This window comes from Apis laboriosa, unplaced genomic scaffold, assembly GCF_014066325.1.
Source record: "Apis laboriosa isolate Shangri-la unplaced genomic scaffold, ASM1406632v1 scaffold26_cov146, whole genome shotgun sequence".
NCBI lineage: Eukaryota > Metazoa > Arthropoda > Insecta > Hymenoptera > Apidae > Apis > Apis laboriosa.
Genome location: NW_025222592.1, coordinates 3,124,795 through 3,140,186, shown reverse-complemented (window position 1 = coordinate 3,140,186; position 15,392 = coordinate 3,124,795). Strand labels below are relative to the sequence as shown.

The 15,392-nt window shown below is 35.0% G+C and overlaps 1 protein-coding gene across 1 annotated transcript; it reads left to right on the top strand.

The window, feature by feature from the left end:
* Positions 1 to 698: 698 nt before the first annotated feature.
* LOC122713929 (organic cation transporter protein-like) lies at positions 699 to 3,684 on the top strand. Its single transcript, XM_043934768.1, has 6 exons — positions 699 to 795; positions 1,197 to 1,567; positions 1,652 to 2,094; positions 2,183 to 2,371; positions 2,441 to 2,981; positions 3,463 to 3,684. The coding sequence occupies exons 1-6, from the start codon at positions 699 to 701 to the stop codon at positions 3,682 to 3,684; spliced, it is 1,863 nt and encodes a 620-aa protein (XP_043790703.1).
* The last annotated feature ends 11,708 nt before the right edge of the window (positions 3,685 to 15,392 follow it).

Genomic DNA, 15,392 nt, shown 5'->3' with positions numbered 1-15,392 from the left:
TCAACATCTATCATTGAGAAGGATGGATCAGACGTTGGTGTAAAGTGGCTATCATCCCTGTTGCCGTTACGAGGATCGTGAAACAGGCGCAGAATCGTCCCACGGGCCGTGTTACACGCATTAACTAAACGGCAGCTCTGATTGGCTCCTTTCTACGAACATCAACCCCCTCAGAGGTCAAACTGTTGGGCTGGAAAATCTTATCTCCAAAGTGGATGGAAGAGGATGAGTTTTCACTGAGTTAGATGCGTCTCATTTAATGGACGAAATATTTCTAATTAATTTATGCATTTACAGAAAAAGAAAATTAATCGAGGAAAATTGGAGAACGAAGATAAATTTTTTTTTAAGTTGTATATTTCTTTTTATTTTTTAAAAAATTTGAGAAGAAAATTTTAAGGTTGTAAAGTACTTCAAAAGATAGAATATCTTCGTGCACATGTATTGTATTTTCACGTATTTTTCCACAAATTGAATTTCAAATTAAAAAAAAAATTCCAAAATAAGCGTTAAAATATCAATATATAAGGATCTTTATTCCTTTATTCGCTCCAATTCAATTCGAATCAGATGAACAACGCGAAGATTGTCCATTTTAAACCTTTACCAAGATCGATTAAAGATGCATCGATCGTTCTCACGCGTCTAAATCGCAGATATCAATAGGTTAGCTGATTGAATTTAATCGTAAAGAAAAGATGTCTTTTGCAGTGCCACGTAAATCAGTGTTGCAGCAATGGTTCTATGAACCTGAAAAGGAACCCGTAACCTTTGACGACATATTAATGTATCTGGGCAAGTATAAGAAAATAATTCGACCTCATCTTGCATTTAATTTTCTTACATGTTTTTACCAATTTTAAGGAGAATCGAGAAATTTGTTGAAAAAAATTAGAATCGGATATTTCCTTTCGAAATTTTAATTTTTGTAAATAATTAATATAATCTCGTGCATTAAAATTCGGAATTGTAAATGGATTAAAATAAAGAAAATAGTAATATCATAAGATAATATTAACCAATTTTTAATTGTTAATAATAAAGAAAAGAATTATTGTATAATATGATGATTAGTTTCACAATTATATATATATATTGGGTGGCGCTAGTGTCTGTGGTTAATCTTCTCTGTCATTTTCTTTACTTTCAATACTCTTGATGTTGACTTTAAAATATATTAAATATATTTAAACTAGGCGAATTCGGCTTGTACCAAAGATTCCTTTTCGTCATGCTCATGGTGTTCTGCTTCTTCCTCACCTTCGTCTATTTCACACAATTGTTCCTCATCGTCGTTCCGGAAGAGTTTTGGTGCGAGATGCCAACAGTTGAGGGCTTCACCTCCGAGGAATTAAGGGACTATATGATACCAACCTCGAATTTGGTACCTTACGAGGGACACGATTTACCTTATTCTCGATGCTGGATATACGATATACCCGTGAAAACAGCGATGGAGGCAAAAGAGCCCGATCCAAAATGGCCGATGAAGAAATGCCACGAATGGCACTTCAAAACGAGCCCATTCGACGTGCCTTACATTTCTGTCGCCGCCGAATTTGGATGGGTAACTCTCTCTCTCTGTTAATAAATTTCCCTCAAGTAATAACAATAACGTGAATACATCCCATGTAAACTTCAATTTTTCAAGGTTTGCGACGACGCGTACAAAGTGACGCTTGCGCAGAGTATATTTTTCGCCGGTTCCATCCTTGGAGGTTTGATATTCGGCTGGCTTGGCGACAAATACGGAAGGATTCCCGCCGTTGTTGTGTCCAATCTGTTGGGATTCATCGGCGGCCTCGCCACCATATACATCCACACGTACTGGCAATTCTGCGTGTGCAGGTTCATCGTCGGCGTGTCCTTCGACAGCACCTTCGTGTTCGCTTACATATTAGTCCTGGAATACGTGGGCCCTGGTTGGCGCACGTTCGTCGCCCACGTCTCGTTCGGCCTGTTTTACACGTTCGGCGCGATATGCATGCCGTGGATGGCCTATTTCATAGCTAATTGGAGAACGTTCGCTCTAGCGACGACCATACCCCTCGTCTTCGTCCTGATAGCCCCATTATTCATTCCTGAGAGCGTCAGGTAATATATATATATATATATAATCGTCCAGACGAGTGAACGAGTGTTTGTAACCGAATTTAAAATTTTGAAAAAATTTCTTTTGCAGGTGGTTGATCGGAATGAAGAAAATGCGAAGGGCGTTGAAAATTATTTCGTTGATCGAGAAAATAAATCGAAACAAGATACCCGAAAGCGTGTTCGAGGAATTCAAGGAGGAGTGCGAGAAAGCTGTAATCATCTTGGCCGAGGACGAGATGTACACGTTGATCGATCTATTTAAGACGAGGCGTTTGAGGTAACGTGCATAAATAAATATATAACTACGAATGAAAAACTATTTCTATTTCCTTCTTCGTTTCATTAGAAGAACCACCATCCTGCTGACAACAGTGTGGGGCATAATCCAGATGTGCTACGACGGGCATATAAGGTGCCTGGACGCCCTCGGTTTGGACGTGTTCAGCACGTTCACGATCGCCTCCATCACCGAATTCCCGGCTGAGATGTTGGTCGTTTTCACCCTGGACACGTTCGGCCGAAGATGGACGTTGTTCACGGCCGTCACCGTCTCTGCCGTGTTCAGCACGTTCGCCGCCCTTGTGCCCACGGTTGGCCTAGCTTTCGCCTCGTTCGCCATCTGCAGCCGCCTGTTCATCAACGTTGCGTCCAACATCGCGCTTCAATACGCGGCCGAACTCCTGCCAACCGTTGTCCGGGGCGAGGGTGTGGCGTTTATACACGTGATGGGATACGTCACCTCGATATTCAGCCCCTACATCGCCTTCTCCGCCAGGATAACGTACAACATGCCCATGATCATACTCGCCATATCGTGCTACTTCGGCGGGGCGATGTGCCTGTTCCTACCGGAAACCTTGATGGAACAATTGCCCCAATCGTTGGTGGTAAAGATATAATACAACGAGCTACGATAATCTAAATTCGATTATATATATATATAGATATTGTGATACTCATTCGATAAATATATCTTAGAAATTTCTAAAATTTTTGAACCTAACCTAAAATTTCCTCGTTGGTGGTAAAGATATAATATAACGAGCTACGATAATCTAAATTTGATTATATATATATAGATATTGTGATACTCATTCGATAAATATATCTTAGAAATTTGATTTCTAAAATTTTCGAACCTAACCTAAAATTTCCTCGGTGGTAAAGATATAATATAACGAACTACGATAATCTAAATTTGATTATATATATATAGATATTGTGATCATTCGATAAATGTATCTTAGAAATTTGATTTCTAAAATTTTCGAACCTAACCTAAAATTTCCTCTTATGGAAGTTTACATTGTTGATTCGAATGATTATTTTCCTCGTGAATAATTAATTATATATATTGGTTTGCTTAAGGATGGAGAGTTGTTCGGGATCGATCAAGTTTTTTGGGAGACACCATTGACGAGGAAGAAACCTTTGGAGCCGATAGGACTCCATATGCACGCGAAACGTCCAACCAGACGACCAGATCTGCTGCGAAGCAGTATGGTTTCCGGTTTCAGGGGCATGGAGAGACGACACACTAAAATACTAGAGAAAGTGGGCGAAATGAGAGTCGCTCGGCAAAATCAGTGAAAACGATAAAGAAGTTTAGTTTTAACATTGTAAGAAACATATTTTTCATATTACTCGGTTAATCCTAATGGCGAAGAGGAAGAAAGAAAGAGAAGGATGAAAAATTTATTTGCCAATTATTATTCAAAATAACGAATTCGCTTTTATTTGTATTTATTATTATACGTACAGTAGATTGATTCATTCGAGTTGTTGTTAAATTTAAACTTAACTACTTAAATTATATACTTTATTTATTATGCTATTTAAAATTATTTAAAAATATGATAATAATAATGTATGTGATAATGTATGTGTAATGTATGTGATATGGTATAATAATGCGAAGGAAATAAAAAAAAAATTGTAAAAAAATATTTTCCGAATAAACAAAGTTTGTAATTATGAAAATTGATTAGATGACGTCCAATGGAAAGAGAAATTCTTCTTTGTGTCTAAAATTTGAACATCTTATTCAAGAATTCATTCAGTTTTATTTTTATAGTTGTCAATATTTTTTATTGAAAAATCAAAGATTTTAAGTTATTTCTTTCTTTTTTTTTGTTCTTCTAGCAAAAAAAAAAAATCATATTCAACAATAATACAGTTATTCTATGAATATTTTAATGTGCATAAATATACACAGTCTAATAATCATTTTCGAAAAAATATTTTTTCACTCCTACGTTTCTTCCAAAATTTCTCACGTCGAAAGGATCGTATAATTAATAACAATTAAACGGGCAGGAAGTTCGAGGTGGACAGACGTTTAGTTAATTGCCGAAATTAGCGACGACAGGGGTCCTCGACATGTGGACGGCCACATACCTCGTATCTCCTTTCACTTTTCTTTGAAAACGCATAAATCCGCCGCTGGCGTGGCTTTTCTTCTTGTTTCACCCATGTCCCGTGCGTCACCGTGGGTGGTTGACTAAGAAAAGAAACGTTGAAAAAGTGAGAAAGCGATCTCGTTACGTTGCAGAATTCAGAATCCTCGGTCCCTCTTTACGATTTATCACAATTTACTCTGGAATTTGTCACGATCAGTTTCGAATATATCAAAAAAAAAAAAAAAAAAAAAATTCTCTAAAAATGAGTTCTTGCTTATTATTCTTCCCTCTCAAATGATTTTTAATAAATCATTTCTTCTTTTGATTTCGTGCTCCTTTTTAGAAAGAATTTCTTGTAATGAACGTGAATAAAAGTTGAATAAAAATGAATTTGTTTATCTTCGATGAGAATGAGCAATCTCTTCTTTCAAATGCACTCTTATAAAATGACAAATGCATTCGAGTTCAAATAGTTGGAACATAATGTTGAGAGATGAATATAAATATTTTGGAAAAACGAATTTTTTTTTCTTCTTCCTTTATCGATAAATATAAATAATTTTTTTCTTTTTCGATACTTCCTTGTGAGCAAAACTTTTTATCATAGATATGAATATGAATATATTAGATGTGAATATCATTGGAAATGGAATTCTCTAATTTTTTTTTTTTTTTTTTTTATTAAATATTTATTTGATAGAATTGACTAGTGTGGAAAGTTTTGATACGGAAGCGAGATTAAACGAGATTTGAGATTGATTTCGAAAGGTTGTTTAGAAAAAAGGGGTAAGGATGTATTTTTCCAAGTCGGTTCTTCAGTGTACCGTGTGAAATCCGAGAAGAATTCATAGCTCGTCACTTGAGACGACTAATGGGCCCATAATGACCGAACAACGTGTCCGGGTTGCCAGGCACACTCAAGCTTCGTCAATCATGCGGAAAATAAAGAGGTTTGACCGTGCTTCATGATGAAATTTTATTCTTTCCATTGTTTCTTCTTGTATTTTGTGCTGGGGAATATTTCTTTTTGTAATAAGATGTTCAAATTTATCACAGATTAAAAAAATTTCTTAAATAATAATCTTAAATTATCCAAAGTTACAATTTCTTAATTCAAACCAAGTTTCTCGAAATAAAAACTGTATTACAAATTGTACTCTCTCAAGAAGAGCATTATTTCTGATAAAAATTTTCTCATCACTACCATTTATTTACATTACATTATCTCATCTTCAATTAATTCAAAGTAATTAAAAAAATAACTCGTCAAAACTATTATTTGAATCTAACCTCTTTCCTCTCTAAACTTCACAACACACAATTCATCGTACAAATTACTCAAAGTAACCCAAGAATAATATATCTTTCGTTCCATCCTAACCTCTCTCCTTCAAACTTACACTTTACACTTTATTTACGAAACACGTTCGATCACTTGCCCATAAACCACTTTACCACGCTAAAAATAACCAAGAATAATATCTCTTTATCCAACCTAACCTCTTTCCTTCAAACTTCGTATTCACTCGCATACTTCCTCCGCAAAATAAAACTCTTCAGCTTCGAATCAAAATAATCAAACAAAAAAAAAAAAAAAAAAAAAGAGGGAGACAATATCCCTCGAAAATCGCGCTTAACCACCTTCGAGCCTTCCCCACACGAAGGAAGAAAAATAATCTCGATCCGCGGAGAGCGCATAGTCGGTTTCCGTATCTCAAGGAGCAATGGCCGCGCGTTGACAGTGGAAACGAGTGCGAGCTCGTAAACGCGAGATTGCCTGGCCGCTTTACGATCTTTCTATCGCGTTTTCGGGATTATTTGAGAAAATGGAATCCTTTGTAAAATAGGAGGTGGCGCCTGTGTAGAGAGATTCGTCCGGATAAAAAAAGGGACGAGACGAACAGGGGGGGNGATGTGTGTAAGCGTGAAATGCAAACCAGCTGGAAAATCGTAAAGAGCGGGGGAGTGTAACGAAAACGTAATCGGCGCGGCTGGTCGAAACGTCGGTGGGCGTTGCACTTGGAGAAAGGGGATGAAAACGGGATACCGGGTGTGTATGGCGGGCGTTTTATTGCGGCCGCGTCCTCGGAACGAAAGTTCTCGTAAAAAAAAAAAAAAAAAAAGGAAAAGGACCATAAGTTGTAAAAGTTTCACCCCCTTTGTCTCTTATCGACTTTGCTTTTTTTTTTTTTCTAACTTTCCTTCCTAACATTCGACGCTAATGAGCCGTGCGTGTTGAAAGTGAGATTAGAATGCTCCCCTTTTCTCCTCGGTTCTCTCCTTATTGAAACTATGTTATACAGTTTTTATTTTACGTCTCTTTTCGAGGGAGGATTAAGTTTAAGGTTTCTTGTTGTGAGAGAGTTTTCTTCAGAATTGAAGAACTATTTTCAATTATTCGATAAAATAAAATAAAAAATTTCTTTATAAATGTTGGAAATATCGTTTTCCAACAACCCCCTCCCCCCAAAAAAAATAAACGTAACTCACCTTTCCAACCATCCATCATCATCATCTTCTTCCACTTCTCTCAACGACTGGCAAATATAAACCAGAAATCTCGCGATTCCGTTTCTCGACCTGAAAACGTTCTCTGTACCGTTCTCTCTGTGCAAACAAACGATCATCCTCCCTACAGGGTGCGAGAGCGCGGCCCCAAGGAGGTAAGGAGGAAAAAAAGAAAAAGAGGAAAGAAGAAGAAGAAGAAGAAGAAGAAGAAGAAAAAGAGAAAACGTGGCACACCACACGTGCGCCTGAAAGCCGACTTTCCGGCCAATTTGCGCCGATAAAACCGAACGCCGCGCCGCGCAGTGGGCTCGAAGGCAAACAGGCCATGGCTACCATTGCCGAGGACGCGTCCCGCCACGGCAAACCGGCAATTTTCACCTTCCACAACTATCGTTTCCCTCTCTTTCCACTTCGAAACGATCATCCTCTTCGAATGTTGCACGGCCGCCTCCCGGAACGATCCTCTTCTGCTCCCTACGTGATTGCTCGCCGGCAACTACTGTTTGTTTAGCAGACCACTCGAAACTGCTCAAGATTTTCGCAATTTCCGCCGCGTTCCACCTCTCTTTCGCGCGAAATGCTTGGTATTTTTAGATTTTTTTCTCTCTCTCTCTTTTTCTTTCTTTTTCTCCACGATTTGTTTACTTTAGCTTCGGTTTTCAGTGCGTTTTACAGGAGTCGTTTCGAGGCGTCTTTTGTTCTCAGCTTTTCCTGCTGTTGTTGAGGGAGGAGTTGGCGTTCGAAAGGTGAAGAATTACGAGAAGGGTGAAATTGTATCTGCAATCTAGTTTGGAATTTGATGTAATTAGTTTAGTGAAGTATTGTGGAAATGATATTTGGAAAAAAATGTGAATTTTTCTGCTTCTGTTTTTATTCTTTATATAAATTAAATAATTAATTGTAATAATTAATTGTCTTTTTGTAAATTATAATTTTTAAGTAAGAATGGATATTAATATGAATATTGAACGAATAAAATATGTGATATGTTTTAAAAAAATTGTTAAAAATTTCTATAATATTTTTTATATCTTTCTTCTTTTTCCTCTTGACTTTTGGTCCTCGATCTTAGCTACTGAAATCGTAACAGGATTTTTTTCTCAGGTTTCTTTTGCGTTCACGGAATTTATTATAGGGAAGAAGAAGGATTGGAGTTTGAAAGTATGGGATTACGTGGAAAACGAGGAGTCTGAAATTGTGCCTGTAATTCTGCGTTGCGAGGTTTACTGCTGTGACTGGCCAGGTTGCACAGAATCGAGCATCGTTCGCCAAAATGGAGGAAACTTCTGCGGTTTCCGGTATGTAGTCGATGGGGTGAGAAGTGTGGACTAAGCTCGCTCCCGTAGACTCGACGATTGTTCGACTTTATGACCGTTGATGGATGCTCTTCCCCATGTTGGAATTCGATTCTTCTTTACTTCGTCTTCGAGTCGACTGAGCTTTAATTCATTCTCATCTCTGAATGCCTGAAAATTTAAAAATTTCCGAATTTTAAAATAAGAAATAGATAGAACAATCACAATTTAAAATTTTCAATAATTCAAATTGATATTTAAAAAAAAATTGAAGCTTGATCTCATAATTTGCAAATTTTTATTATCCAAAATATCTTCAAAATCAATAAATAATATTTCCCCAAAAATAAAAAAAATTGCAATATGCTCTCAAACAAGAATAAATTCCTTAAAATTTTCCAGCAAATAAAAAGTTTTTCCAACTCTTAACAAAAGATTCTCTTAACGAAACTCCTTTCTCCAAGATTGGAAGTAAAAATAGGGGAGAAAGAGGAGAATTCCATGAATTTAATAAAATATTTCCAAAAATAAAAATTCCCCCAAAATAAAAAAATTACAATATGTTCTCTAACAAGAATAAATTCCTTAAAATTTTCGAGCAAATAAAAAGTTTTTCCAACTCTTAACAAAAGATCCTCTTAACAAGACTCCTTTCTCCAAGATTGGAAGTAAAAATAGGGGAGAGGAGAATTCCATGAATTTAATAAAATATTTCCAAAAATAAAAATTTCCCTAAAATAAAAAAAAATTGCAATATGCTCTCTAATAAGAATAAATTCCTTAAATTTTTCGAATAATTAAAAAGTTTTTCCAACACTTAACAAAAGATCCTCTTAACGAGACTCCTTTCTCCAAGATTGGAAGTAAAAATAGGGGAGAGGGAGGGGGGGAATTCCGTGAATTTAATAAAATATTTTCAAAAATAAAAATTCCCCCAAAATAAAAAAAATTGCAATATGCTCTCTAACAAGAATAAATTCCTTAAAATTTTCGAGTAAATAAAAAGTTTTTCCAACTCTTAACAAAAGATCCTCTTAACGAGACTTTTTTTTCCAAGATTGGAAGTAAAAATAGGGAGGAGGGGAATTCTGTGAATTTAACAAAATATTTCCAAAAATAAAAATTTCCCTAAAATAAAAAAAAATTGCAATATGCTCTCTAATAAGAATAAATTTCTTAAATTTTTCGAATAATTAAAAAGTTTTTCCAACTCTTAACAAAAGATCCTCTTAACGAGACTCCTTTCTCTAAGATTGGAAATAAAAATAGGGGAGAGGGAGGGGGGGAAATTCCGTGAATTTAATAAAATATTTCCAAAAATAAAAATTCCCTCAAAATAAAAAAAATTGCAATATGCTCTCTAACAAGAAATTCCTTAAAATTTTCGAGTAAATAAAAAGTTTTTCCAACTCTTAACAAAAGATCCTCTTAACGAGACTCCTTTCTCCAAGATTGGAAGTAAAAATAGGGGAGAGGGAGGGGGGAAATTCCGTGAATTTAATAAAATATTTCCAAAAATAAAAATTCCCCCAAAATAGAAAAAGTTGCAATATGCTTTCTAACAAGAATAAATTCCTTAAATTTTTCGAGTAATTAAAAAGTTTTTCCAACTCTTAACAAAAGATCCTCTTAACGAGACTCCTTTCTCCAAGATTGGAAGTAAAAATAGGGGAGAGGGAGGGGGGGGGGGGAATTCCGTGAATTTAATAAAATATTTCCAAAAATAAAAATTCCAACTTCTCCCTACCTCCAACGTTTCTACCAATGAAAAACAAACGTACGTATAATTACCATTCACCATTGTACCAGCGATATTATCACAGGCGTGCCGTGCGTGAAGTATCGCCAAGGCACGACCCACATCACGATCCGAAAAATTAACAACGCCATCGGTTTTTTCTTCTTTTAATTAATGTTTACGGCTCGGCTGTAAAGCGGTACGGACACGGGCATCGATTTTAATGGGAAGCCGGGCATTGTCGACTTTTATGCGTTAGCATAAATCGCTCGTAGAACCGGAGACCCCGGCAATCGCCGCGGACTCCATTTTAATTCGACCTTTTACGCGGCTTATCGGTTTTAGATCGGGACCCGCACGGACCCGAGGATAATGGACATAAATTGAATTACTTTTGCCATATGAACGTGCGCTTTTCTACCCACGACAAAATGATACGTGTGGCGATGTTCTTGAAATCGATATCGGTTTACGATTTGTTCGATTAGCATTTGTTAGCATCGGTTGGCGAAACCGATGAACCGTCTAAATTAATCCGTGAAAACTTGAATGCAAATTTTTGCCACTTCCTCGGGGAATTGTCGGTAAATTGGTTTTTTTTTTTTTTTTGAAATTATTTGAATTTATTCGAATCGATTTAAATATTCTCGATCGAAGGAATTATATATATATATATATATATATATATATTTGTATTCGAAAATTTCTATGATTCTATGTAATTTTTATAAATAGATAAAAATTTTAAATTCCCAAGAAACTTGTAAATGTCTTTCAAAAATTCCAATATTCTTCGATAATAATTTCCAACATATCTCTGAAACATATTTAATTTCAAAATTTCAAATTTCTTAAACGTAGAGATAGATTCCGAAAGAATCACTTTTAAAAATCTCTCCAATTGGAATTCCGCCCATTTCAAAATTCCCGCCATTCGACACATCTCATTCAAATATCCCGGTAAACATTCGAATCGATTTGCATAAAAATTTCCATCGTCATTACGATAAAATCCCGCTTGGTCTTAATCACTGTAGAGATTCCGTAACGGCGATAAATTCCAACTCGAATCGCGGATGTCGCCGCTAATTTCCAGACCTATCCAACCCACGAGATCACGAGCCAGTTGAATCTCGAATACGTGGATCACGTCGCCATAAAACGTTGGCAATTACAGAGATACGCGAAAACATCGTCAATTACGGCAATTAGGAAGCTTCACCAAATTGCATCGTGCCACGTTCCTTGAAAACCCGATAGGAAGCTCCATAGCGAGCGTCCATTTTCTTTTAAACACAACTTGTCTCGCCGCCATTGTTCATAAAATTCTTATCGCATCCATCCTTTATTTTCTTTCCGTTTTTTAACGGTTTTCGTGTTATTCGATGATAAGAGTGGATGATAACGTTTTCTTATGTGAATTTGATCAATTTGATCAAGCGTAATTGTGATAGGAATTATTTATTTCGAAATTGTTTATCGGATAATCAAATTATCGAAAATATATCGTAATTGGTTACGAAATCTGAAAGATAATATTTTCTTTTATCTATTTTATTTAAATTTAAAGTTCTGTTCTGTGAATTTTTCAGAAATATACGAAATTTAGTATTTAAAAATTATGAATATGTTCTCAATCTTTACAATTAGTGAGATAAAAAATAAAAGAACACCGATCCCATATTAATTATTAAAAAAGATTCAAAAATAGTTTAAATTTAAAATTAACATTCGTATTCTCAAAATTTTCATTTTTAAATAGAAACAGCCCAAATCATAAATTCTCAAACAATATGAAATTTAGAAAACCTAACCTCAAATTCGATCCAAAATTCCTATTCAACCACGATCCTGACCCCCCACAGCAATCCCACAAAAATTCGTCAAAGACCAAAAGGACGGTCCATTCGAGATCCTCGAACAAAGCCAACTTCCACCCCCGTACAAAGGCAAGAATAACAGCAGCGTGGAAGAAAAGAGTGTCCTAACGCGCGCACACATTACGTGTGGTGTGCTTACAGTTTATAGGGTGGCGATCATCATCCCCCGACAGTTAACTCAAATTGCATTATGGAAGGGCTGGTCGCGTTCTGGGGGCCGATTGCGGGGTGGGCTCGAGGCTTTGCAACCCCCGCAACGATCGAAACGTAACACGATGTGCACTTTATTTGCACGTCGATATCGATCGTGATAACGCGGCTCATCGGTTAAAGAAACTAATTTTCCGCGTGGATAATGATAACAAAGTGATTTTTTTTCTTCTTTGACATTGTTATTAATTAATTGATGATAATATTCAAGAAAGAAAAAAAAATGGAAAGATGAGAATTCTATCTCTGTCACTGTTTGTATCAGATGCAAAGATTTCTTCTCCTTCTGTATATCTTTTTCTAATTATTTGTTAATTTATAATGTAAAATTTTCTGTGATGAATTTCAAATAATATATGAATATTTCATATGTATGTAATGTAAGTATGTATAATAATGAATTGATAATCTGTATTCATTATACTTTTTTATATTATAAACAACAAAATTACATTTAAATTCTATCTTTGATACTGTTACATTGAATTATTATAATATTAATATTCCAAATTGATCGAACATAACCTAAAATAATTTTCGGAATAAACTCGCAATAAACAACTTGAAACGATAAAAAAATTCATAAAGTTCTAATCAATCCATTCCATGATATTAATAATAATAATAGTAGTAATAATATACACTTAGAGCAGCACTTTCACTTCCACGAAAATTGATTAATCTCTCATCGCAAATTGCATTAATTTCGAGCGCATGCGCGGCTCGTGCGCAATGGGGCATCCCCGTGTCTATTTGTTTAATGGGGATTATTGCGTAGCTCTGTAGGGTGGCGAATTGAAATCAAATGACACGTGACGCCCTTTTACTTTCGCCTCTTTGTGCTCCATCGAGTGGAGCACATACGAAACGAGCTTGTTATCGATCCACTTTCCGGAAATCGAATGGATGGAATGATTTTATTAATTTCTCGACCTCTTACGGTCACGGTGTTACATTTCCACGAATTTTAACATAGTGTATATCTCGATATATAAATTTTGTTGATTAAATACGAATGATAAACGATTTGTTAAAACAGATAGTAAAGTCTAGCTATCGTGCTTCATTAATGGGCTATTAATGGGGATTTTTTTTTTTTTTTTTTAGACGAAGTTAAGGAACAAGGGTCGAAGACTGTTTGAATGGATCGATGCTTATGCCTTTTATGTCGAGTTAACGTGTGATTAGGTATGGAACGTGACTTCACTGGATACTGCAGCACCTTCGAAGTTAAGTATCATACGATTTAACGTCGATACTGTTCGCCATCGTGTTGGCAACTTCGAAGAATCGCTCGAAATTATACGTTCTCGATACGCGGCATCGAAAAAACAACCACGGAGCGACTTAGGCCCTGTTCACGCTTAAAGTTTCTTTTAAACGTGGTGAAAAAATAATTTAAAATCAAAGTGATAATGGATAAAGTAAAATAATCAATTATTATTGTTTATTAAAGTATTTTTTTTCAATAATCATCATCTTTAAAATTTCATATCGAATATCACACTTGTATTCAATGGAAAAGTAACCAGAAATTTTTCTTTGAACAATTAAATATAATTTTAATTTGTGATTGATTAAAGAAATGTAACAAAAAGAATTAAATTAAATTTTTGCCAGTTCAAAAAATCTCGTGTAAATTTTTTTTACAAAATTTTTGACATTTGCTTCTTGACAAAAAAAAAAGATTCTAAATTTTCGAATGATAATGTACGTATTAAATGTAAGTGTTCATTTCGTGACAATTTTATCAACGAATATTTATATTATTTGTTGCTATAGAACGACAAGTGGGATCGTGGCTTAATTCGTGATTCGAATTCTATCCAATCACCGCGCGAATATTTGAATTTGCGTAAAAACGGCGATGCCAATAATATTAAATCACCTCGACGCGCATCATACGATCAGATTACATTATGGCAGAAAATTGCAAGTGCGCACTGGGCTTAAGCACGGCGCGAAACGCCACGCAACTATTTTGCAAAACTGCCGTTCGTAACAACGATATCCTTTAACAACAAACGTTGCAACAAATTCAATCACCAGCTCCATTTATTGTAATACGCGGTCTCAAATTTTATTATATAAATTTCTGCGTTGCGAACCGTGATAAAAGGAAAAAACATTTCAACGCTCATATACATAACCTCCTTCGAGTTCCAATCGAGTTTCAATCAATAACCAATCTATTTGCAACTCAATCTCACCTCCTGCACTTGTTTCTTGAGAGAAGTGATTTTAAATATATTTTTTTCAACTATTTCCTTTTTGGAATATCGTCAAGAAAAATGCATCAAATTAAATGTTGAGAATATCGAAATAGCTCGGGTTTCGATCACTTGAATGGCAACGAACGAAGATCATTGGCGCCATCTATTGCCAGCAATAGATGCTCGTCTTGAAAATGTGGAAGAGAAATTGCATAATGAACAGACAGAAAATAGAATTTTTATTATTATTGTAAGTGTTTAAAATAATTTAAGATATTATTTATTAAAACTATTACATTTTGCGAAAAATGAAATATTTTTGCTGAACTGTATTAATACTTTCCTTTGATTTTTTTCAGTTTATTTATTGTATTATTTTATTCCCTGTGATCTTCTTTATTAAAAATTTTATTAAGAATTATTTTTTATTACTGTTATCATTAATCTATTGAAATAAACGAATTTTGAACCACGAAAACATCGAAACATTTTACGAAATTTCCAAAGAGAAACAATCCAGAAAGAAAATATCCGACAATTGCCCGATCCTCAACGTTAATTAAGGTAATTTGAGGCGTCAATAAATTTATTAAGAACCACCTCCTGCTGAACCGGAACCATAGATAATCTAATATATCATTCCGCAATTTTTCATAATTACATCGGCTACCCAGTCGATAACCTTTTATTTTCCATCTCTTTTCCCTCCATACTCGTTCATTATTTTTCTCTCTTGACTTTCTTTTTTCCTTTTTTAGACTTTTACCATTGTCTGTATCTACTTACTAAAAGGGTTGTGGATGATATTAATTGACCTTTTAATTTACGAATGTCAAGTCATTGGTAGATGACAAGAAATATTGCGTTTTAATGGAATTATCATTAATAGGTAGGTTGGTAAATTTTTGTTAATATTACGTGGAATTCTTTTTAAATTAGGGACTATATTGATCGACCAAAATAGATTAACGTTCCTCCTTATGTTTCATTCATCTTTATCTTTATGTTGTAAACATTTTTATAAAAAATTTTTTGGCAATTTTCAATAATTATTA